Source organism: Perca flavescens, chromosome 12, assembly GCF_004354835.1.
Source record: "Perca flavescens isolate YP-PL-M2 chromosome 12, PFLA_1.0, whole genome shotgun sequence".
Taxonomy (NCBI): Eukaryota; Metazoa; Chordata; class Actinopteri; order Perciformes; family Percidae; genus Perca; species Perca flavescens.
The window spans coordinates 25,143,016-25,168,545 of NC_041342.1; the positions used below are offsets into that span (position 1 = coordinate 25,143,016).

At 39.9% G+C, this 25,530-nt stretch overlaps 1 protein-coding gene across 1 annotated transcript in view; it reads left to right on the forward strand.

Moving 5' to 3' along the window:
• Positions 1–25,530, forward strand: part of cdh24b (cadherin 24, type 2b) — a 150,692-nt gene that overhangs the window by 70,585 nt on the left and 54,577 nt on the right. Inside the window, exons 3-5 of the mRNA XM_028594338.1 lie at positions 8,447–8,741; positions 19,303–19,422; positions 24,284–24,451. Of these exons, the coding sequence (XP_028450139.1) occupies positions 8,447–8,741; positions 19,303–19,422; positions 24,284–24,451 (583 nt within the window). The remainder of the gene's footprint in view (positions 1–8,446; positions 8,742–19,302; positions 19,423–24,283; positions 24,452–25,530) is intronic.

The window sequence follows — 25,530 nt, forward strand, 5'->3', positions numbered from 1 at the left end:
ATTTATTTATATAGCACTTTACAGTAACCAGCAGGTATCAAAGTGCTTCACATCAGAAACCTAGAGTAAAACACATATCATACAACATATCATAAAAAAGAATGAAAACAGTGAAATCAGAAAAGGTTACATAGAAACAGGAGAGGGAAATTGTCACACCACTACTAGGTATTAAAAGCCATTCTAAACAAATAAGTTTTGAGTTTGGGCTTAAAAAGAGCTACATCTGTAATAGTGCGAATATCAGGGGGTAACTTGTTCCAGAGTCTCGGGGCAGCAACCACAAAAGCCTGATCACCACACCGTTTATACCTTGACCTTGGCACTTCTAAAACCAGGTGATTTGAAGACTGCAAGGACCGGTTGTGCTCACACAGGGTTCTCAGACCAATACTCCAGGGCCAGGCCATTTAAGGCCTTGAAAACAAACAATAAAATCTCAAAATCGATTCTAAAACGCACAGGGAGCCAATGTAGGGTGTAGAGAACGGGAGTGATGTGTGCACGTCTAGATGTATTTGTCAAAAAACGAGCAGCAAGTTGAAGACGTTAGGTGGAGGTTTGATTCAAACCAACATAAAGAGCATTACGGATACTGTAATGATCCAATCCACCTTATATGGATGTAAAATCACAATTGTATGCACACGTAATGTTGGTAATACATCCCTCATTGCAGTGGAATACTGTGTGCACATCTATGGCAAATACAGTTGGTAAAAGTTGAACCAGGCTCTCAGGTTTGTAAATTGAGATAGATGTTTATGATGGACAGTTATGGTAATAACTTTTACTGTTTGCCTTGTTTTCTCTTTTAAATAAGTTTGATAAATCTGACTTGTTTTTAGCAAGGTTGATATGTTCTAGATCCTAGCAATGAGTACAATGTTATTCAATGTTATTATCACAAAAAAAATGTGCCGAGAACTATGACAATAACATCAAAATTGTAATTTATTTTCATCATCCTGGTATAAAGAGTGACTTATTAGGGACTCTATGCAAATTAAATGTGCCTGATGTGCTTCAGTGACAGTGTTTATAACTGTTGATTTAGTAGCTCTTGGTTTAAAAAAAAAAAATGTTAGTGTGTTATATTTTACCATAGACTAATTTGGTAAAGCCTTATTTCGTGGGTTTGCAATTTCTGAATAATGTACTAATCATTTCCTGGAAATAATCATGGAATAAGGTAGCAATTATAGGAAAAATTAAATCGTAATCTTGAGTTGGTACACTTCCAATAAATTAATTCAATAATTGTTATCCAATGATAAGAAAGTAATCATTATATATTTACTTGGATAAAATGAAAAGATAATTCACATTTTCTCACAAACTACTATCAAATACCATAGGTCTTTTTCAGGAAATTTCTTATTCAATTTAAAGTAATAATCTCAAAGATTTCCATTTAAAAAATGTCTTTTAAGTCTTGCTCTATTGCTGAATGAGGCAACACAATGGTGATTGAGTCTATGGCCCACTAAAGAAAGTATTGCATTTGCAGTATTACGAACTGGGTGTCTTTGGCATCATTCCCTGGAAAAATCAATACAAGGCCACACTGTTTACATCTGGGAAGTGAGATTAAAAAAACGCACCTGCATTTACTGGTGCCACCAAAAAGAATGAAACGGCGTGATTGTTTTATCAAATAATTTGGTGTGTGTGTGTGTGTGTGTGTGTGTGTGTGTGTGTGTGTGTGTGTGTGGGTCAAACACAAAACATCTTTACCTGTTAAATATGAATTGTACTGATGCAGTTAATCCCACCCTTGAATTGGAAAGACATCACACAAACTGCTACTAATACCTGTGTCCACACACTTGTTTGTATTTGGATATGTGTGTGTAGGTGTAGGTATGTGTTGTATCTCGCTCTCCTTTGGCCCAGATGGGGATCCATTGCGTAACAGATGGGAGACAGAGCTAAGACATCTGATGATGGCAGAGCTGATCACAGCCAACCCAGAGAGTTGTTTACTTTAATTACTAGTCACCGTGTAGATGTTGGCCTCAGCTTTGTGCTGTGCTGTATTAACGCACACGCTTCCAGGCCTGCTTTCAACTGTTTCTTCTCTCTCCAGGTCACACACACACACACACACACACACACACACACACACACACACACACACACAAACGCACACAAACACCTACACATACCCTCAAGCAAAACTAATGATATCTCAGTGCTAGGTATGCTGGCCACAAGGCGCAGTTTTATTTCAAACAGGCTCTCTGAACTCATATGGCCCTGTCCCAAATTAATTTTGCTGCCGTTTTCCCCGATCGGCCTTATTCTTAAGACATCTCTCTGAATTGGCGGGCCTGCTCCAAATCGATTGGCTGACCCTCTCCCCTCTACCCTGCTTGACACTCCCTGGCTCATATGAAAGAGCTGGCTCAGTCTCAGCCCCTGGCGATACCACCACACAGCCTTGTTGTGGAATTTGACTGGCTGGTGGGGCTCACGATTGTCCTTTAGGCCTGCAGGTTCTTTTGAAGTCGCCACACAGAAGATGAATAGCTTCCCCACCTCCTTGCAGAGGAGATTGGGGGATATTCTTATACCTGCCTGTGTGCCCTTGCAAACTCTCCCTGATGTGTTCAGGGAATTGAACCTTGCTGCCAATCCCATGGCTCAGCGGTGCCACTGTGTGTTTCACGTGAGCTGTGAGCTGATTTTCCACAGTTTATAATTTTTCCTGCTACTATAATGTTACCTCCCTATTAACCTCACACAAGCACATCAACCACACACACACACACACACACACACACACACACACACATGCTGGATTTGGGGGAACATCCACATTCATTAGGCTAATGCACAGCTGTGGAAAAAAACACATTTTCCTGGTGTTTTTATGATTTATTGTGCAGCAGAAATGTGAAATTGTGTATATGGGGTATTAGTTATTTAAATGATTTAGGGGTTGGCAGAGAGTACTTTTCCTCCTCGCTTCATGATTTATGGTTATTGCAAAAATATGAAATTGAGTATATGAGTATAAGCATATTACCTTATGATAATATAAGTAATTGAAGAGATTTAGGAGTCTGGGGAGGCTGGGTGTTGCACAGACAACTGGCGCCAGAGAAAATGGAAATGGCAGCTTATCAGGCTGAAATCGCTCTCCAAGCAGAGGTGACACATCAGTAAATTTGGCTTTTGTGGCCAGTGTCTTCATATTGTTTGGCTCTTGATATATTTGATGGTATATCAGGGGAATATGAAACGCAGGAGTTATGAGATGTCATATTATTCAAGTTAAGCAGATGTGAAATATGGTGATATCCAGTTGTTGTTATAATATTGTTTGGGTATTCTTGCACACTGACAGGTTGCTGAAAGATATTCCAAAGCTGTGCCACCTTTGTAGCCATAACATTTCCATAGCCATTTTATCTGGTTAACTGGGTTTTCCTTATTTTACTTTCCTATTAATCTAGGAGGAACAGATAAGGGTGAGAGGTCAGCCTTAAATGGATTTGGTTTCCTTCGGCTGGGCTCTCCTGCTCCAGAATGACTCTGAGCAGTGCTTTCAATCAGTGCTGCCACCGCTCACTGTGGTAATGATGTCCGGGGCTTCATTAAGAAGCTCGTTAAGTCCCCTCGTTAAGCTGCAGGGCCGTTAAGACTTTGATTGTTAATGGCTCTTCGTTAAGAAGAGTGAGGAACCAGGCTCCCATGGTGGCCCTGACCAGCCGGGTGTTTTGGCCAATTGGCCCCGGTTGGCTCCCACAGAAGATGGAGGATGAGAGCAAGTCTAAACTCATTGTAGGTTAAAATACTATAATACTTTTCAGTGAACTAGTGTGACCCTTGATGCAACAATATACATTACATTACATTACATGTCATTTAGCTGATGCTTTTATCCAAAGCGACTTACAATTACGTGCTATCAACCCTGAAGGTTCAAACTTCTGATAACAAGTACAAGTGCAAGTACATTAGTTTTAAATAAGTAAAACTACAAAGAAATGAAAATGCAGCTTCAAGAAATATTTATATATATTTTCTTTTCTTTTTTTCTTTATTTTTTACATTACATTTTGATATAGTAACAAAACCTGTAAACCTACATAGGTGGTAGGCCCAACCACTGGTTGGACCTCAGTTTATACCACTGAACTATACTATTTAGTACAAAAACAAATAAACAAAAGAAGCATAGTCTATATCCATGATGTTCCACTTCTGGGATTGCTCCGATGCCATCCAAAATTCTGCAGGATTTCACTCTTTTCAGCCAGATGCAATCCGTTACCTTCCATTTTGTTTGTGTTGGAATTTTAAACTGAGGACTATGGTTAACTGCTCCTCAGATCTCTGCAGGGTAAATCGAGACAGCTAGCTGGACTATCTGTCCAATCTGAGTTTTCTGTTGCACGACTAAAACAACCTTTGAACGTACACATATTCCACCAAAACAAGTTCCTTCCAGAGGCTATTTTGCAGCGGCACTGTGGCTCCGTCCGGCGCTTAGCGCCACCCATGATGATTGTGATTGATTTAAAGAAATGAACCATAATAAACCAGAGCACGTTTTTTCTCCCATCTTGGAATGCTGTGTGGACTAGCCAGACCCTCCTCCGCAGCGCTGTGGAGGAAGGTCTGTGGCAAAGCGAGACTAAGGCCAACATAATTGGTAATAGCTTACCTGCAGGTTGCCAAGATACTATAGCTATTGGCCCGTTGCCGGCTGTGTGCATGTAGATTTGTCTACGACAGGTAAAGTGTGTTTTGTTCGCCTTGCACTGATTGTACATCATACATCCTTGTGTCATTTTGAAATATAGTGAAATTGAGGCATATGCTAGTTTGCCTAAATGTTTGCAAGACTGCTTCTAGCAGGTTTGTATATTGTACCAGAGCGACCTGAAGAGGTCCATGTGGAGGTCATTGTTTACTTTACTATAACTATAGATGGTGCACCAGTCTGTCCTAGATATATTCTAGATTTACTGTATTCTAATTTACAGGGCACTGCCATAAATATTAAGCCTAGTCACAGTTCTGGTAGGTTTTTTGTGGGCAGGTAAAAAGTGAGGTTTACTTAGTTATTGTTCAAAAAATAGGCAGACAATAATATGGAACATGCAGACAAGTAAAATCAGGCAGGAAGAAATGTCTGGATTTAGCAATAGCAAAAGCTACATGAGGACTGGTGTTTGTAAATTAAAGTCACTATAAAGAAGGTAAATACAGTATGGTTTTATGGCTAAGAAATGTAACTACAGAACAAAAAATGAAATCAGGGAGACATTTGGCTTTATAGTATTCTTTCCCCACTGTGCTGTACTCCTACAAAATCATTTGTGAATTTATATATCCTAAACTGTAAAGGTCCTCAAGATAAATTGACGGTGTGTGGATCTGCCTTTTTCATAAAATACCTTTGGACATGCCACATTTGGAAAAGCACAGGTGTAAATAAAACAGTTAATGACATTTGAATTCCATTTAGCTGCTTCAGTTTCAGGGTCCTGGTATTTCGGCTCAATGTCACGCTGTCATGGCTTACTGGGGCATTTGAATAGAACATAGCCATCGTTAATGCTATTAGTAACTATGCCTGCACGATTCGGGAAAAAATAGGAATCATGATTTTTTAGCTTAGAATTGATATCACGATTCTCTGCCAAGATTTTTTTCTCATGATGTGTAATGTTTATTGCACACATGAACCATGACAAAACAAAACTAATTGGCAGTACCAAACATAGATTTTTTTTTGGCACCTATAGCACATTGCACATCACCACAAGCCTGTAAACATAGAGGCTTCAATGAATACAGAAAATAAAGTACATACTGGCCATTTAAGTACAGTAGGCTACCAAAAACAGTGACATATAACACATTGAACTAAATATGGCCCTGATACAGGCTCTATCTGAACTCCTTGAACATGTCTTTACATAATTAAAACATGTTAATGTCAATGTCATTTAAAAATTAAATCGCGAACAGAATTTTATAACAATTTATCGTGCAGACCTATTAATAACACCTGTGCTTTTCCTACTATGACAAGTGAAATTGTCTGCTGGGAAAAAAAAGCCTAATGACAAAGAGTGCTTGAACTGGTAGGCATTAAAATGGGCAAAAAAAACTGCAAAAATAAACTGAGATGCTGCTGTTGTCTATTGAGAAAAAGTATGTGATGTCATATTACAATGATTTGCCACTCAAAATCTGTCTTTTGAGAGTCTTCACACTGGAAAGAAATATAGTATAAACATGTCAAGAGAAACTTTTCAAAGCACCTCTGCATCATAATTCATAAGTCCTCTGCCATCTGTCAGTATGCTCAGTATGTTTTACCAGAATGGTTAAATACAAGGCTTACTTAGCAAAGCTCATGGTCTACGGTCTGACAAATGGAAGAACTACTCTAACCAGTGCACCCACACACACCTGCCTATGAGCTTGGCAGAGTAGTGCACGAAGATTGACATAATGTAGCTAAATTATTGGTTAAAATATAAATACTGTATATGTAACATACAGAGTAGTATATGGATTGGCAGCGGAGACTTGGTTTTGCAGGAGTGGTTTAAGATGTTTCTGTGAATATTTTTTATCATTTTTCTCGTCACTAATTAATAACGCTATTTGGTGCTTTTAGCTTAAAAGCACCATGAATCCAAGCTGGCCACAGCAAACTGCAAAGTTTTCATCGCTAATTTTAAAGCAAACGGGTGAGAGTTTGATATTTCCAGTTAAAAGTTTCAGGCCGAGTATAACTTTAACACATGGTCACTTTAGTTATTGTCACAAAAGTTCCTTGGGCTAACTTCACAAACCGAACTAGCATGAACATGATAAGTTAGTCAATGATAGCTAGTCTCATATTGCCACATCTCCACGGATGTAGTATGGTCTGGCTACACTGCTTATCTATTCTGGGATAGGGGACAAAGCGCTCTGGCTTGTTTGTTTTTCTTTACACCATTCACAGACTAAATACCAGCAATGTAAATTCGTTGAGCCAGACTAATTCAAAGATAACCCCCCTCTGTTACATTACAGGGTGCATCCATGGGTATAGAGAAAAGACTTCAGAACAGCATTAGGGCTATTTCTAGTTTCCTAAGTGCATTCTGCTTTCACACAACTGGCTAGAGTGCTTTTAAAATTTCCAATTTACATTGTCATTTAAATAAAGGGATCTTTTGAAGGTGAAGTGTTGTTTAACTTTTGACTTTGTGCCAAATTTTAGCTTTCAACTTTCAAACAGTCTGAACTTTTGATTGCTTTCTTAGCTACCAACAACCTTGTCAACATCCGTACTTATCGTTTACCCCCTGGGAAGCTGGCGCATTCATGCTATTTCCCTCCTTGAAAAATGGCGATCCTCAAATTAAATGAAAATTCCGATTCACAGTATCCATTCTCATTTCATTTAGCAAATGTGCTTAGCTGTTGCCATGCAACAATGCCTTCCTAAGCGAACCCACCCATCCCCTCCCCAGCCGGCTCTTCCCTCCCTCTAAAGTCACACTGTCACCCTTTCTTGCGAGTGGCGGCTAATTTATCACTTTTTTAGCACAATTTTTCGGTCACAGTTGCTATTCGATCCACGTGGGGTAATGAGATTGAATCTTGATGTGCTGGCCGTGTCCCGCTGGCGCGTTTCTCTCGTCGGGGACGGAGGCCAGTGTGGAGCCTTCCCTGATATTACCTCTCCCTGCATGAGAGGCCGCTGGTCGCTTCGCTGCTCTGCCATCCTGCCAGGCGCTGATCCAATAAAGCTCAACACAACGCTGTGATCGATAACAGCATGTCCCACTCCCATACACCCCTCTCTCCCTCATACACACCTATTAGTTAGGGAATAATTGATTGGCCTACTGTTTATTATTCCTTTGATTAGGTGCTTTCATTAAATAGCAAAGGCATTGCATGTGCGCAGACTAGTAAGCTCTTGCCGTCCACAGCTGCTGGGAAGTGAATAGAGGCTTTAAGAGTGAGCAGGAGAGTATGTGTTCTGGATATCATTGGAGAGCAAGGAGATCCTGGTTCATAACTGCTCATACTGCAGGAATAGAAAGAAGAGACACAGTACAATGGGGAAAGCGTGTGTCCCATGTGTGTCTGTGTGTGTGTGTGTGTGTGTGTGTGTGAGAGAGGGAGGTATTGTGCATATTTCTTTTGTCTGCCTCTGCTTAAATTCATTATATCCTGGAGGCATGAAGAGGATAATCTGCTTGTTTTGTCTTCATTGCCTGTCTTGAAAAAAACAAGTTAATTTTTAACTGGTGTTTACTCTTGTCTTTCTCTCCCACCCTTTTTGTCCTTGTCTTTCCTTTCCTCTCACATTTTCTCACTTTCTATTTCCCCCTTTTAATTTTTTTCCTCTTTGCTTCTATTTTATCTGTCTTTTTTTTTGTTATCTTGACCCCTCTTCCTATCCTCTCTCACCCAGCTCCACACCGACATGGACAGGAATGATGGACGCACTAAGTATGTCCTGCGAGGCGAGGGAGCGGGCTCAGTCTTTGTGATAGACGAGAAGACAGGTAACATCCACGTCACCAAGCCACTGGACCGCGAGGAGAAGGATGAGTACCGTCTCATCGCCACGGCCACCGACAGGCAGACAGACCGTGCCCTGGAGCCCTCCTCACAGTTTATAATTCGGGTGCAGGACATCAACGACAACCCACCTATCTTTGATGAAGGCCCCTACATCGCCACCGTGCCTGAGATGGCAAATATAGGTACTGGAAGTAGGGTGGGCAGTGGGGGGGTAGAAGTGTATGGAGCTCATAGTTTCCAATGTTAAATAATCAATATGACACGCAATAATTAATCATCCATCCATCCATCTTCGTCCGCTTATCCGGTGTCGGGTCGCGGGGGGAGCAGCTCCAGCAGGGGACCCCAAACTTCCCTTTCCCGAGCAACATTAACCAGCTCCGACTGGGGGATCCCGAGGCGTTCCCAGGCCAGGTTGGAGATATAATCCCTCCACCTAGTCCTGGGTCTTCCCCGAGGCCTCCTCCCAGCTGGACGTGCCTGGAACACCTCCCTAGGGAGGCGCCCAGGGGGCATCCTTACCAGATGCCCGAACCACCTCAACTGGCTCCTTTCGACGCAAAGGAGCAGCGGCTCTACTCCGAGCTCCTCACGGATGACTGAGCTTCTCACCCTATCTCTAAGGGAGACGCCAGCCACCCTCCTGAGGAAACCCATTTCAGCCGCTTGTACCCTGGATCTCGTTCTTTCGGTCATGACCCAGCCTTCATGACCATAGGTGAGGGTAGGAACGAAAACTGACCGGTAGATCGAGAGCTTTGCCTTCTGGCTCAGCTCTCTTTTCGTCACAACGGTGCGATAGATTGAATGCAATACCACCACCGCGCTGCGCCGATTCTCCGACCAATCTCCCGCTCCATTGTCCCCTCACTCGCGAACACAACCCCAAGATACTTGAACTCCTTCACTTGGGGTAAGGACTAATAATTAATCATATGAATAAATAAAGTAGAATATATAAATTACCCAATAAGTTGTGAAATAATTTAATAAGTTGAACCTCAAATTTAAAACTTTAATTTAAAACTCAATTCATTATTGTGATATTTTTTTTTCTATACATGCTACATAACTAGCCAGCTAACTAGCTTGGTTGGTCTGTGAGCTTGGATGTATGACCTAGCAATAAAGGGAAGAGCAAGTGATGGCGCCAACAGTGTTAGCTCTATGGCTATGCGAAATCACTCCCTCGTTCACGTCTCCCTACAGTTTGCTCTATAATGAGCGGTGAATTGCACTCTGGGATTGTTAGTGAAGTTTAGGGAACATGTGATCGGCTGAATCGTGTGGAGGTAAACAAGTGACATTATAAGATAAAAGCATAATTTTCATAATTTAAAAAAACTTAGAATAAGAATGATGAAATTCAATTTCATAATAATGAATTACGTTTTAAAAATGTATACACATCATGTATACTTTATGTAGTAATGTATATATTTTATATATACATTATATGTCTTATTTTTAGGGGTGTGACGAGACACTTACTCCACGAGACGAGACACATCACGAGATTGGGTTCACGAGAACGAGACGAGACGAGATTTTTAAAAAAAATTTGAAGAAATCCTCAATGATGAAATATATGAATGGAAAATAGTTTTTTTATTCAACTGACCTTGGCTTCTTTGTAGAGGTTTGGGACTACAGTGCGAGTTAAAATGCCGCGTGATGGGATGACGTACCTCGTTTCCAGTGTGTGGAGGAGTCGCGAAATCCAACATTTTCCACCACAGAAAATGGCCTCATATCAGCTGCAATGAAAACGCCTATGTCCCTCGTTATTGCCGTGGCTCTTGCACTTACCGGTGGCAGAGATGCAAAGGCTTTTAGAGTTGTTTGCCCTTTTAATGTTTTCGTCGCGGGTGCTGTAGTTGGTAGAGAGCTGTGGTGGTGCTGTAAGTGTTTTTGCATAGTGCTCGTGTTAGCCGCGGTATACGGCATTTTTTTTCTTACAATGTTTACATATTGCGTTCGTCTTGTCTGTCACTCTTTCGCCGTTTATTATTTCCGCAGGAAAACCAAAATGTTGCCACACAAATGATTTAAAAGTGGCAGGGGGATCTTCAATAGTAATTTCACGCTCCATCACGCTGACATAACATCGCCTCACGAGACAACTTTTCACCTCGACGAGAAATCTTATCACGTTTTAATCTCGCGAGATCTTGTCACACCCTTACTTATTTTGTTATTTAACACTTTGAATTCCTGTGTCTTGTACATAAACTAGTTGCATCTAGAAGGATAGCTGCTCAAAGCTGTCCCGTAATATGATCATCTGAACTTTCTGCTGTGATCTGACTGGCTCAGTACATGAATAAATTGCTATTGCAACGCCATCTGCCATCCAGACAGCAGTGAATAGTTACATTTTTCATGATAGAAAGATGATTGCGCTTAATCTTTCGACCAGAAGACGACATGGAGGTACTGCTATTATAGCTTGACCAGGTAACATTTGTGCAAACCTGAACATGAGGTAACATAATTACAATCCTGGATTTGGAGAGGTTTTTTGGTTGCTCATTTGGGTAACGGATTACAATTTGGCCTGGAATCTTTGTTACATGTCGCATACATTTCTTTATCTCATCTTTCATGTCTTTTCTCCGCTGTGATTCAGTAATGAGAGCAAAAATGATAAAAAATAATCTTTTAGCTGGGATAAGAACTTACCTTGATTGAGCGGGTTATTGAAGTCACATTCTGTATAAACTAAGGCTGTTGCATTTTATTGGTTTGCTGTTTAATCACAATAAAGCACCAGCCAGTCCAGCTGCTGTCAAGCTCCAAAATGATGGATGTCCCCTCTGACCACAGCTATACAGCATATTTTATTATTTTTATCTCAGAGGGCTGAATTGTCTGAAGGTATTTTATTCAACAGCTTTGAAATGGTAGTCTATATAGCCGGCTCAAAAACTTTTCTTTCTATGAGAAGAATGTGATATTTTGAAAAATACAAAATATCAATTATTGTCAGCTAAATTAAACCATAAACTCAGTGTTTAAACGTTTAAAACCTCCATTAGATGAACTATAATATAAACACCTATTATAAAAACAGCACTTAAAGTGTGACATTAACTAATATTTGAAATACAACGAACGTGTCAATGTCGATGTCTTCCATATGAGGTTTTGACAGCAGCAGCTATGCAGCCGTTATACAACACAGAACTGTCTGCTAGGATTTCATTCACACTGTATTACCATTTTGTACACAGCCGTTTTAGACTTCATCAAAATGATTCATTAAATGGGTATTGTATGGTGGGAAAACCTGCGACACATTAGCAGGTTAAATACAGTTCAATAGGTTTAATAGATGGATAGTTTTCAGAATATAAAGTTGTCAGGGAGAGTTTATTTACTTAACTCAGGATGGGGTCTGTATACTGCCTCTGATATCAAAACAACTTTGCAGAGCTTACTGCAGCTGATAAAAAGAATTCCTGAATTTTGATTGGCCGCAGCTTGCCAGTCATTGTCTAAAACCTGCCCCATATGAGCTAAATGGTTGTGATTCGCCCCCACCAGGGTTTGGCAGGATGGAAATCTGTCTGCGCTGGAGATGGACCAGATGTATCTGTCTGAGCTAGTCTCGCATTGCCAGACCTTCCTCTACAGCGCGGAGGAGGAGAAAAACTCTGGGTTATTGGCATTTCTTTATACCAATCACAAGCGCCGGATGGAGCAATGGTGCCGCTGCAAAATAGCCTCGGGAAGGAACCTGTTTGGCTGGAACATGTTTACGTGCAAAGGTTGTTCTAGTCGTGCAACAGAATACTCAGATTCAACATATAGTCTAGCTAGCTGTCTGGATTTCCCCTGCAGAGATTTGAGGAGTAGTTAACTATAGTCCTCAGAATCAGAATCATAATCAGCTTTATTGGCCAGGTTTGTGTAGACAAACAAGGAATTTGACTCCAGCTAATCTTAGCTCTCAAGTACTCACTTAACCTATAAAGAATAAAAAAAACAGAAAATGACGTGAAGTATACGGTATAACACTGCACTAGAATTTACAAATTTACAAAAAATATACAGTAGCAATTGAAGAGAGGGAGGGAATGGTGCAATATCAGTAGGCCTATAGTCCGAGATTTAAGATTTAAGTATAAATATAAATATAAATATAGTCCAAGGCAGTTCGGTGCAATGGTCACATATTAATAACAATATTGTAATTGTAAGATTGAAATATACATGAGGTAGATGAGCAGAACAGTGTTGATTGTTCAACAGAGTGACTGCTTGGGGAAAGAAACTGACTTTGTGTCGGCTGGTTTTGGCAAACAGTGCCCTGTATCGCCTACCAGAGGGAAGGAGTTTGAACAGTTTGTGACCAGGATGTGAGGGGTCTGTAGAGATTTTTGCTGCCCTTTTCCTGACCCTGGACCGGCGCAGGTCCTGGATGGAGGGAAGGTCAGCTCCAATGATCCTCACTGCAGCCCTAATTGTCCGTTGCAGTCTGGCCCTGTCCTGTTTGGTGGCTGACCCAAACCAGACAGTGATGGAGGTGCAGAAAACAGACTGAATGATGGCTGCGTAGAAAGTGGTCAGCAGCGCCTTAGGCAGATTAAACTTCCTTAGCTGTCACAGCAAGTGTAACCTCTGCTGGGCCTTTTCTGGACAGAGACCGGAGTTTTTGGCGACAAAAAGAAAGCGGAAAGTGACGGACATTTGGTCGAAATGGAAATTCCGGCAGTACCTGAACAATTCCGGAAATGAAACGTCGTTGATATAGAATATGTCAGAGCAAATAAAACATGAGGTTGTTTGGTTACTGGCAGTCAAATGTGATCAAACCACACCCACACTGTCCTGCAAATTAGGATGAGTTTTTGTCTGTTAAATAAAAAAATGCCTTAAGATATTTCTTCAATTTTGGTGTTGCTCATTTAATCATGAATATTCAGAGTTATAGAAAAATACTTAAGATTTGAAGGGTGACTTGTGACTCCATGCATGAAAAAGCATGAAATCATTCATGTAATACTTCATGAACTATCAGTAATGTACAAGGATTAATAGTACCTCATGTACCTCATGACTTAATGCAGAAGCAATATTATAATGAATGCACCAATTAAGGCATTGATTTACATATTGTTCCTGCATTAAGTCATGCATTAGATAATATTAATCCTTTTATATTATTGATAGTTAATGAATTACTATATGAATAAATTCATGCTTTTTCATACATAAAGTCATGCATGAATTCATAATCATTCATGTACCATCATTATTAAGTTTTCAGGGACTTTATTGCAACAAACAAACAGAAATAGAATAATATCACTCATGTATATACAATAAAGTGTTAGGCTACTAATAGCAATTAATAATGCTATTCTCACATAAACTGTTTGGCAAATTGTCACAAGCACGTACAGATTTTCATCAACAGCACTATGGCTTATAGTCAAGGTGAAGTTATACACACAAGGTGAGAATTCATCTGTAAAATGAAATAGGCTGACATTTTGACTGGTCTGTCTTCAGTACAATTCAGTTCAGTTTCATACCGTAGTCTTGACAGTTTTATTTTATTGAGCCAAACTGATATTGTATTCAAAACAAGCAACATTGTATGCCTTGAGCGATTGCCAAATTATAGTACCTAATAAACTGGAATATAATTAAGTAAACACAGCAGATTAACCTGCTGTAGGTCTAATGAATGAACAACTCGGTGACGCGTGTCCGTAATATGTTAATAAGCGGCCTATTTGATCTTTTCCATGTTTCCCTTTAGGCTTGAAGACTTTTGCAAAGTCAAAGGCAGTCTGAGAATAACTGCGCAAACATTTACTAATGAAAGAAATCCGGCAAACTGGCTGTCAGGTGCAAGAGAGCTGCAAGTGAAATATTCCCCTCAGTATAGTTTCAACACAGCTTAGTCCATGTAGCACATGTCAGAATTCAAGGATCTGCCCTTTTCAGATTGTAACACCTAGATATAATTTCTTAAGGGCTTTTTTTAGTGCAGTTACAAGCTAAAAGCGGCACAAAGTGAAGGACATTTGTATTGCTATAGTTTCTTCATATCTAGGCCATATGCTTTACCTCCTGTTTACAGTCTCCAGTCTCATAAACATGTTTTGTATAAGAGTTTGATATAGATATATAGATATAAAATATATATAATTCATCATTGTATTATATATGAACAATTTGCTTCATCATCACCCTCAACAGGAAGACAGCATCATTGGTTACAGTTTATTTATGAATGTATACATTTCAATTACCCCATTTTTTTTTAAACAGCTCAATTGATAGTTTCCTCTAACTACCAATTAAAACACTCTACACAGCTTTTTTTCTGTTGTTCCTCTACAGCTAAGAAAACCTTTAGGTTTAAAGCCCCCTCAGATTGGATTAATCTACCTTTAAACATTTGATCCATTTTATCTCCCCACTCCTTTAAAAATGCTGTATTCTTATTACAGTACCAACTCTACAACACCATGATAACACTGTAGCCACCACTTCCAATATTATTACTAATATCCAATTTCATTCTTGCTCTGCCTAGAACTCGAATATGATTGCCTGTTTGGCTGATTATGATACTTTTTTTCTGTCTTTGTTTGTTTGTTGCTGTTGTTGTTTTGTTCACTGTTGTGTCTAATTGTGATTGTACTGTATATTTATGTCGCTAAGGAACCCCTCGAAAACAAGATGCTACATCTCAAGGGGTTATTCCTGAAAAAGAATTGCCAGAGATATATGGCGTTAAACCAACTTTTACAAAACATAAAGTTGAACGTATCTTGAAAGCACATGTCAATTATACATCTTACACCATAAAGTAAATGCACTTTTGTTAGGAGCAGGCAGGTCAGGCGGTGCTGTTCAATTTTATTACTTTTTTGGCATGAAATTGCATCTCAGTTTCCGCCTGCTCAGACCAGACAGAGAGAATTTCATGGCTGGAGTTGGCGAATGTGCACACGCAGACCCTTTCCAAAAACCCAGAAATCAAATGCAAATTGGAACACAATTTAAATGCAATGCAGGCAGGCAGATTCTGTAATGGTTTGGATTAATGGGTGATTTTTAATAATACTGTCACCACAGCCGTTTGCAGGATGTATGAGGTATTTTCCCTTTTGTTGATTAAATACCTGTAGACATCACACAGCAGCAGGAATGATACAGTGCATACGCTCCATCTGCAGTTTCTAATTTAAGAGATGTGGTGCTTGTAATTATACTCAGGCCGAACAGTTTGGGTTATTATTAATATTATTATATGGGGAGCTCCCAGGTTATGTATTCATGTAAATGACTTAAACAGACTTTTGTTTTTATCTCGCAGTTGTGGCTTGATTGTGTGCATGTAAATGTAAAGTACACAATACAACTTACTGAATACAATATATTTAATCATTTGAGCATAAAAACTACACACTGAAACAGCTTGTATTGTACTACATAAAAAGAAGACATAATCAGTATATTAGGGATTCTGCTGTCTATTCATAGTCGAGTCGTGTTTACCGCGTTGCTGCTTTGGGATCTGCTCTTTCCAGAGGAGAGCAGTTTCCTCTCGGCTCATTAGGAAACTGTCAGCCGCTTTTAAATGGGATAAGGAGCTAGCGTCGTGATTGGCCAAAAACCTACCCTGATTCCACCTGTGAATAATGCATTCCGTCTACCAATCATGTATCCATACATTTCTAGCCTCGTTACACATACAACCAAGAATGAGTTGGTCACACCTACTGCACTTGAAACTTGAACTTGTGTTCGCAGCCAGTTTCAGTAAAATAGAGCTCTTAGTTTGTGAGGTAATACAGTCTGAAATGCTTTTACTGTTGCAGAATTGGGTGGATTCTTTGAAATGAACAGTCAGTCACCATGACAGTCATGGTAAAATAAGAAAAATGGGTTTCTGTTGCAAACACCTTAACTCAGTTGTTCAACATGAAAATCTAAGGGTACTGTTTAGAAATTCCTGTTTAAACACTGCCCTGTTTCCTATTGGCATTGATGTATGACAGTGTCTGTGTATAAGATAATAGTCACACCCCAAAATGATCAACTTTGAAAGAAATTATTTTCATTTCATTGTTTTACTTAAGCTGTGACAGAATGCATGTCACAGCCACAGTGACCTGATAATATTTCTGTGGCTGAAGAAAGACCATGTACAGTGTGACAGAAGCGCTTGGATTTGGAATGAAAAAAAGATAAGGGCAGAGATGGGGGGACTTTTGCACTCATTGCAGTGAGATGTTGGAGTCACAATAACTGTCTGAGATTGTAATTCAGAGCATGACTGCAGAGTGCCTGTAGGAAACAGTTTGTATGTACAAAAAGTACTCTAATCTCCATTTAAACTCCGCTCTGCTTCTTGAAAATGGTTTCTACTTTGTGGAGCATCCTGCCCCTTTAAAAGCATGGAAAATTGCTTTCTGGAAAACTTTTGAATTTGCCAGAAAAGAGGGTATTATTTTAAATAATTCACCCCAAAACTGATTAAGTTTAATTGTTTAATTCACATTAGAATAATGACCCTGCCAGCAGCATGCTCATGGAGAGGGGGCAATGGAGACGAGCACTATTTAGTAATCCTATCAGCTGCCTTATAAGCATCTGCTCTTCATAGCAGCTCAGTCTTCAGATTGAGTTGTTCAGTCAATCATGGATTCAATATTTACTTGACGATTCAATATTTACCAAGGTGCTTTGCAGAACGCGTGACTGGGGAGATAGCGCTGCTGTGAGGATCCTATCAAAGACTCGTTACATGAGACATTTAAAGGCGAGGGTGGGGGGAGAGAGAGAGGGGGTGGGGGGAGTGGGTGTCTCATCTACGCCAATGAGACACTGACGCAAGGTGCGCTGGAACTGAGCCAGTTCTAAAATTTGTGTCTGCAAAGTGTTTTGTGTTGGTTTCACTCGACTGGGTATAAACACCTTGCCAGATGTGTATCTGCATTCTGGGAAAATTACTCACATTTAAAGTTTAACCTTGAGTACAAATGTTTTATACATATATATATATATATATATATATATATATATATATATATATATACACAAACTAGGGAGCGACTCTTATTCCTTTTTCCCTAGAGGACAGATGTCTGATGGTAAGAACATGCGTTCCGGATGGAAGCATGGCAGTGTGAACATTTGATCCTTGCGGAGTGTAACTGGCTGTATAGCATGGCTGGCAGGCTGCATACCAATTATGTAGGTTTGCTTCCAATTTGCACTTGTTGCATCAACCTCAGAGCTAGTCTGTTTGATCCCTAAGTCTGATTAGTTTTTACTCCTGTCAAAAGAAACATTTCTGTCTACCTACGTGCGTATGCCCCCCTGCATCTACTTTTTTCTATTATCTGTAATAGAAAAAAAAGCCGAAAACATAAAGGGATTCATAAGCAGACACTTTGTAGTCTGTGTCAGTCTGTGAGCGAAGCTGATTCGTTGATGGAGTGCTTTGAAATAAAAACAGAAAGTGCAGATAGTGCTGTAATAGTTTTTTTTTCTAGCTGGCTAGAAATGGAGAATGAAATCAAAAGTGAGCATGTATTAAAAATAATCACCAAACATCTGAAAACACAGGTAAAGAAAAATGTGCCTACTCTCTGTTTAACTGTACTTAATACTAATTATATACAGAATGTATTGTATATTAATAAACAGCAAATCAAGGTTTGATGTTCATGACGAGCATTATACTCTAGTAGTGTTCGCGTTGGTTTCACCTGCAAATGAAGGGGTTTGGATGATTAATGAACTGGCTTTTTTTACAGTAACTAGAAGAGTACTCCATTATATAAAAGTCCTACATTCAACATCTTACTCAAGTATAAGTGCACACGATTTACCAGCAAATGTACTTTCAAAAGTAAAAATACTGCCGATAAAATACACCGAAAGAACAATCTTTGCCGATCTTACATCTGCCATCTGTCAATACAATAACCCATCTGATTCTCAACAACCTGTAGTGGATCATCAACCAGAGGATCTCACGCGCCACTACCCACCTTCCCTACACATCACCCACCTTCCTCTATCTTCCCTGTAGTGATACTGTCATGGCTATGATCAGAAATAAAGTAGCAGCTGCTCCCACAAATCCCCTTCTTCCTCCTATCTTGTCTGGCTCGAGTCCCACCGGGCAAAGTTGTCTCCCTGCACTTGTATAAATATAGACATATATGAATAAACTACATATGAAATGTGTTTACTGTATTTAGTATATTTCCATTTTTTTGCTCACAATTTCCACAATGTCCCTGCCAAATTGACACTCCATGAGCCGTAGCAAGAAGATTTAAGGGAGTGAGAGGGAGGCTGTTGGAGAGACAGACGGTCCGATTGAGAGAGAGCTAAAGGGAATTGGAGACGGAGATGAAGAGAAATGAAGTGAGTCAGAGGGAATCGAGGAGGGGTAAAAGAGGGAGAGGGTGCGTGCAGGGGGGCCGAATAAAGTATTTGTCACACTGCCGTCAGAAAGAGATTGAAAAAGAAGGAGTGAGAGAGGAGAGTGGAGGTTGTCTTGATAAAAATGTTTCTTTTGCTCTGAAAGTGCAGTCTGCCCATTTAGCTCCAGCTCTGCCTTGTTTGACTCTTTCTCCTTTTTTTCTTATTCCCTTTCCTCCCTTTTCTCTCCCCTCCTTTTCCTCCTTGCTTCCTTTCTCTCCTTTTCCTACCTCATTGCCACCCCCCCCCACCACCTCTCCTTGTCTCTCCTCCCTGCAGGCACGTCTATAATCCAGGTGACAGCGACAGATGCTGATGACCCGACTTATGGGAACAGCGCCAAGCTAGTGTACACACTGGTGCAGGGCCAACAGTACTTCTCTGTCGATCCCCAGACAGGTGAGTGTGTTTATATATCTGTGAGTGTGTGCCCATGTGTGTATGTGTTCCCAACATAACATAACACACATGGGCGGAGAAATAAGATAAGAAAGTAAGATGCGCAGATGTCAGGAAGCAAATACACACACCCTGCAGAAAAGCAAATATACTCTAGATGTTGCACTGCAAACACACATACTGTAGGAGCAAACAAGTAAATTCAGGCCTGAGTCTCAAACACACACACACACACACACACACACAGATGAGCATGTGAGGATGGACGGACATGATAACACACACACCTACACACACACACAACCACACATTCAAACTAACACTTTTCCCCCTTGTGCATCCGTTCTTCTCTTGTCACACTTAGTCATCCATCATTTCCATTTCAACTTTACCCTTCGTCTCAAACACCCTGTTCTGAAATGCACACACACACACACACACACACACACACACACACACACACACACACACGTATCTCCCCCCTCCCCGGTTTGCTCCACTATGAGGCAGAAATGTATTCATGCTGCCAGGGCCTGAACACAAAACAACAGCCTAATGTTATTATTTCTGGATAAAGCAAAAACAAAAAGACATGTGTTCAAAGAGAGATGTCAGCAGAGGTTTGTGAACTATTGCACAGGACAGATTACAGGGGGCACAAAGGACCTGTCTGCTGTGTGTATTTTTTATACGCTTTCGTGTCTAGCACGTCACCCAAGGGCAAAAACGTTTTTTGTTCAGTGGAGGGTGTTTTATTTATTTATTTAATTTTATTATGATTATTTTTTTTTTTAGCAATGTGCCTTGGGGGGGAAATCATTGCTGGGTTGACTCAGAAATGGAGCTCTAACTGTCTGATGCTTTAGATGCTGCTTTGATTGACAGCGCACATATAAACACTTCGCATATAGCTCACGATGAGGCTGCTGAAGTTGTTTTTTTTTGTGCATGTGGGAGTATGTGCCTGCATGTGAGCGTTTATTAGGCCCACAAGGGTCACAGGTGGCTTCTACTTGTGTTTTGCTCATTGAATGTCAATGTTTAGTAATTGATTGCTTTGACATGTGAGGACCTCTGCAAGAAGCGAAACAGAGCTGCAGCACTTTTTGAAATGTTAATTAGGGAATATAAACCTAATTCCACCCAGTGTGTGTATTAGCTGTGACACTGTGCTATTAGACGAGCGTTAGTATTCGGAACGTGTTCGCTCTCTTCTCTCTTCTCTCCGCTCTATATCTCCTTTTCTCAATCACACCGTTCCCCGTTGGCTACATCACCAAAGGTCTTTTTCAAAAACCGTACACTCAGACGTGAGCACATTTGCTCATATATTCAGTTTGTTTGCTTATGAATTCCGCTCAGAAACCTAGACATATACCTGCTCGTTCGTTAGAATTCCAAACAGCCTGCCGTGAATGTGATTCACCTTGAGCTGCCAAGTCATCCAGGCCGGTGTTGTGGCTGATGTTGGTGCGAGAGCAGCCAGCACTTGATGTGCAACATCCAATCATATGTAGCAAAATGAGGTCATTTACACAGAGGAGGTGATCGATGTCGAATGTGTGTAAGTGATGTGTCTTGTTGTGCTGTTAAAGAATGTGAGATACAGAACGAGATTTTACGCTCCGTCAGCATGTCTGGCTGTTGGTATAGGGTGATCTATCTTTCCCATATGAGCTTCCTCACATATCTGTGTTTATATATATGTGTGTGTTTGTGTGTGTGTGTGTGTGTGTGTGTGTTGCTGTGTGCCTTTAACGGGACATTAAGTAAAAGATTGTCGCTGTCAAATGGAAATTGGGTGTCTCCAAAAAGTCCGAAAAGCTGTCAGATTGTCAGGTAAAGCAGTCATGTCTTTTGCCTAATGACAAGGTGCTTTGTCCAATAGGTTTTGAAAGGGCTTCAAAAGCCCAAGAAGTCTAAGGAGAATTACATCTGTCAATTAGACTGAAAGCTTTCAATTACTATAACTGAAGCTATGGGTTTTTACACAGCAACAACTGGACTTTATTACCATTGATAATGATCAATGTTTACATGAACTAAGTACATACATTACAGTCCTATTAATACAATGAGGATGAGTATGCTACAGTACCTAATATAAGTGAGCACCACTTTCTAATAAGGCATACTTTATGAAAGGGTTACTAGTTAGCTACTAAATTATTTATTACTGCTTTATAAATCAGTAATTATAGCCCAACTGAAACTAGATTTCTGTGGCTGATACAGCATTACTATTTGATACTTTAAAATATTCTAAAATGATATGTGTGATATTTTAAATACGTTTTGTTAAAGAACTGGAAACTCTGAGGTAAACTCAATACATATCTTGGTTGACTCAGTGGGAAAATTCCTTCAAATTCATTTCTGCACTACACTTTCTTGATGCTGATATATCTGCAATAAGCCATTATCAGCTAATATATCAACCTAATTTACTGGCCCTGCTTTATAATAATTAGCCATAAGAACAACTTGTGGGTTGCCCGGTTGTAAGAACATCCATCTGGCTGCCCCATAACTTACTCTGTCTTTGACTCTCTTTCATTATCAGCCAGACCCCTCCAATGAATTATTTTACCAGTTACCCTTTATAGAAGAGCTGCAGAGCATCTGGACCAACCTCCATGAAATAACAACGTATTAACTTATTAACTCACAACTGCAGGTTAAATGGCTTATTGAAAAGCAATGAAACCCATGACCTTTTATTAATGACTTACAAACATGTATAACAGCAGTCTTGATGAAGCCTTTGATGAAGGGTCATGACTTTCTCAGTTCATAATAAGCAATCAGATCTGCAGTTATAAATGTTAAAAAGTCATTAATAAAAGGTCACGGTGTCTATTAAGATTCTCAGTCCACAATCTCATCGGGTGTCCAGTTAAAGGCAGCTGGATTGGCTGTTTTACTACTGGACAACATATCCTCATACCTTAATGATATTATAGGTCGATTTCCAAAGACGACCGTAATCATGTGACGGTCACTACAGTTTTAAACACGCAGTAAATGTTGTAAAATGGAATTATGGAAACTAAATTTAGGCAACAAAATAGTTAGGATTAGTAAAACATCAGGCATTGGCTTAAAATTAGTCACGTAAAACTACTAAAATGAGGATGTGACATAATGTGACGTCACAAATGTCATTGCATCTTGGTTACTTTCAAAATGACAGCTGACGTTTGGTTTCACATTGGATGAAGAACCCCGGTATCCTGAGGGAAAGTTCTGTGTTTGTTTGACCCACCCACCACCCCAACCTTTACTTTCATCACCTCACTTCCTACGAGAGGTCACCGCCTAACAAGAAACCTAACTGTGGGTCGTCAAGAGCTGCTTGCATAATCAACCCATACGGTTGTTTTTCTGGGTGAGGATGATCTGTACTCGAACACAGTTAATCCAGTTGCCTCTGAAAAAGGTCTGAGGTTTGTCACAGTACAATCAGCCATCAGGTTTGCAGTTACACGTGTTAGTCATTAATAAAGGCTTTTCACATTGCATTGCACTAATCCATCAAGTCTAGAATTGTAAAGAAGGTGTGCATTACTTTGCTGATGAGTTAAGGAGCTAGATTGACAGAGAAAGCAAGCATGCTGGACCAAAAGCATGCTGGACCAAAAGTAATTATTACAAATGGCATGTTCCACAAAGTATTAATAGGGTTAATTATTTAATAAACATTAATATGGTCATTAGTTACAGCTTGTAGGCCTATTATGAAGTTATACCTACAGATGCTTGGTGAAGAGATAAGATATCATGATACAAAAGATGTGATACCACTCTCCTGTAGAGCAGGGGTATTCAGTTAAATTCAAAGGTCCAGTTACTAAAATTTCCTCCCAGCAATTAAAATTTTATAATGTGTAAATTGCATCCTATAGCCTGCCACCATGTCTTTCAAATAAAATCAGCAACACATTAAACTTGTATAAACAAATAGCTATCTTTACCATAAAGTCCTAGCACAATAAACTTAAGTAAAGTAAAGTAAGTAAAAAAACAAGTAATTTCCACACTGGGAACAATAAAAAGTATACAATTAAATAAAATAAAAATTAAAAATAAAAGACAGAATCTTCTAAATAAAATATATTAAAAAAATTCTTTCCCTTTCTTTATCTCATGCACATGTGTAGGTTCTTTTTGGCAAGTCTGGGAGGTACTTGGTTTTAATTTATGTTCATAGAGGAAAGAAGAAAGCTGACTCGCATCTGTAAGTCGATCCAAACATTGTCAAGGTGTGTAGTGCTACTTTGGTTAGACCAGGGGAAACTGTCTCAGTCAGTCTGTAGCCAGAAAGCAGCAGGCAGTTGCTTCATGCTCCATACTGTCATCTCTCCCACATCTCTATCGCGCTGTTGTTCTCTTTAGAGAACTGTCTATGCACGGTAAACAATCGATTTGATTGGCTCAATTAAGTGAAGCTATTGCCGTATTAACTGGATTAGCTGCAACCGCCGTCTATAGCCGCGACTGTCGGGGGGGAAAAAACAAGACTCTGTGAAGATTATTATTTATTCTCATTCATTTATCAGATATTGTTCATGGGTATGAAACATCTGTAGTTAAAATAGTGAGTAGAGTTGGATAAGATTCCCAATGTGCAGCTTTTCTTCCAAAACAGAGCACAGGCCAGAGGGTGTAATTTGAAAGCCATAAGGTTCAGTGCCTGGTAATCATTGAGTTATAAATATTGATCAAAAAACCCTTTTAGTCCCTCACAGATATATTACGGTCATTTGGTGTCGTTTCACCACAATAAAAACCTTATTTTCCTTTGCTTGAAATGCTACATGGCCACCCTTGATGCTAATGTTTGTGTGTGTTTGTTCCCTAGGTATTCTGCGTACGGCTGTACCCGACATGGACAGGGAGACCCAGGACCAGTACCTGGTTTTGCTTCAAGCCAAGGACATGGGGGGCCACCTGGGCGGATTATCTGGGACCACCACCGTCACTGTCAAGCTCACTGATGTCAACGACAACCCTCCACGCTTCACTCAGAGTGAGTTACTCAGCAGCTCACACAGACACCCACAGGGAATGAATGCCTAGAACCAGGAATAGACAAGCAGCACAAGATAATAGAAAAACATACTGTATCTTAGGCTGCATTTTCTGTACACGCACATATGTACAGTAATTGCATGTTTTACCTCCCACCCCAACCCCAACCACACATACATACACTCACCATGCTGGAGTCACTGTTTGCGAATACTTCATTGTGTTTGTTTTTTTTACCCGAGTCATAGCAACAGAAATGACTTTTAATGACTTTGTTTTAACTTTCTTAGACTCATTATGTGGAAAACGCTGTGAGAAAACAAACACTAGGCTGCATAACAGCATAAACGCAGTGTTTCTTTTGCACCAAAAAGCAGAAGACTCCTCAGACCTTTATGACCTGCAGGTCCATTCAGGATTTTCACAGCAGCAGTCAGGCAGAGGAGACTCCTGCAGGACTGCAAAGTGCCTCATCAAACATTCACTCATGGGTTTCACTCGCCTCTGCTATGATAGATCAGCTACTATATCCAACTCCTGCTGTACTTTCACATATTAGGAAATATTCTGACAGCACCACAATTTAGGCCAACCTAATTGGCTTTTCTAAATAACTCTTTGATAGTATTTTACTTAATTTAACTGTTTGTGATCATGAAGTTATATAGTGCGGAAAGTAGAGGAAAGATGGAAAAGGTCTAGCTGTGTAGCTGCGTGACTTATATTATTGATAAATTAAATTGAATTATCGTGTGGCCTAGTCTACTGTTGCATTAGTGTAAACAAGATTTGAACCAAATGAGTCATTTACATAATGGCCACTGGTCGCCATGAAGATATTATAATCAAGTTGAATTATTAGACATTATTGTCCTAGTTGGACATTATATTGTAAATCATTCTTTTAGTTATCCAGAAGGAGGCTGGTGAACTGGTCCCCATGCAGCTCTGCTCTGGCGTCTCTGTGTTTTTTCGCCTTTGTTGTTGGATGGAGTTTACCGATGTGTGTTAGAGGCAGAAAATAATCAATTCTTTTTTTTTTGTTATAGCTCTAAAATTGGTTGTGTGTCCTTTATT